Source organism: Octodon degus, unplaced genomic scaffold, assembly GCF_000260255.1.
Source record: "Octodon degus isolate 3935 unplaced genomic scaffold, OctDeg1.0 scaffold00007, whole genome shotgun sequence".
NCBI lineage: Eukaryota > Metazoa > Chordata > Mammalia > Rodentia > Octodontidae > Octodon > Octodon degus.
Window position 1 is genome coordinate 792,081 of NW_004524583.1, and position 1,409 is coordinate 793,489.

The window sequence follows — 1,409 nt, forward strand, 5'->3', positions numbered from 1 at the left end:
TGGATGTGTTTTTAAAAAGCCTATATTGCATCAGCCAATCAAATTGAAGATTATGAGCCTGGAGCCAATGGATGCAGACCAGGGGCGGGACTTAGAACCAATAACGGCTGTTATAACTGCCCTTGCTCTGAGTTGTTCTGAAGTGAAGGAAATGCCTGGCCTTCCCTTGCTTCTCTGAAGTGCTGGATGGTGAGCGCTCCATCCTTTTCCCATTGATTCGCCAGCTTTTTCTTCCAGAAAGTTCCCACAGCATTCCTGCTCAGATTCAGTCACCCTCCTTTTTAGGTTACCAAGCAAACCTCTACCAAAGATAACCAGACCTCTGATCCCATGTTCTCCTCTTTTTGACCCTTGGGTCGCCTCTAAATGCTTTCCTTGCTCGAATGTTTCTGTGTTCATGAGGGCAATAAGCGACATACCTTTAAAGTCTCGGAGTCCAGGGAAGGCTGCCAGTTTACAGAGATAATTGGACCTCTGCAGTTTAAAGCCATAAACCATTGTGAGTTTTACAGATTTAGGAGGACTTCAGTGTATTTTTGTGACCTCAGCTCTGCAAAATGCCAGTTTAAAAAAGGGAGACTGTTCTTGGGCTTTTGTTTTTTTTCTGTTTTTTTAGGGCTAGATGAATTTTGTGACTCTACTTCCGTGATAAAGAGAATATCTAAAGTTGGCTGACTGTTAAGGTCAGTCTATGTGTCTTTTTGAGAAGACCATCATTAATTACCTTAACACAAGAGGATTTGGGATATATTAGCTACAAATACATTGATTTATATTCAGTAGACTGTGAAGTCATAATTTAATGGTATTATTGGAAGTCAATAGAAGTTCAGAACGTAGGGCTTAGTTAAAGAGTGTGCGTAATAAGAGTGTGACACTGGGGACTATATCTTATCCCTGACCCCTTTTGGACTGGCTCTTTCACTCTTCTGTCCATTTCCTGACTGCCACAAGGGAGCAGCTTTTCTCTGTCATGCCCTTCTGCCATGGTGTTTTTGCCTTGTATATTACCCACAATGGAATATTATTCAGCCATAAGGAAGAATGAAATCCTGTCACTTGCAAGAAAATGGATGGAACTGTAGGCTATCTTGCTAAGCAAAATAAGCCAGACACAGAAAGTTAAATATTACATGTTTTCCTTTATATGAGAAACCTAAAATAAATGAATGAATGAATGAATGAATGAATGAATAGAAGGAGAAAAGATAAGAAACCAGAAGTTAGATCTTGGAAGGAGCAAGGAAGATTCTTGGTAAAGGAGATAGGGAAGATCAGCAAAATGGAGAAGAGAGAACGATGTAAAGCGACTGAAAATGATGAAGGAATTTAATATGTATGTGTCAGTTCCCCAAAATTATTATCACTATTTTGTACTATAATCATGCCCTAATAAAATAGTTTAAAAG

At 39.3% G+C, this 1,409-nt stretch overlaps 1 protein-coding gene across 1 annotated transcript in view; it reads right to left on the reverse strand.

Annotated features, from left to right (window-relative positions):
• Positions 1-498, reverse strand: part of LOC101585777 (OX-2 membrane glycoprotein-like) — a 20,716-nt gene extending 20,218 nt beyond the window's left edge. Inside the window, exon 1 of the mRNA XM_004624876.1 lies at positions 420-498. Coding sequence (XP_004624933.1) covers positions 420-498 — 79 coding nt within the window. The remainder of the gene's footprint in view (positions 1-419) is intronic.
• Positions 499-1,409: the final 911 nt, after the last annotated feature.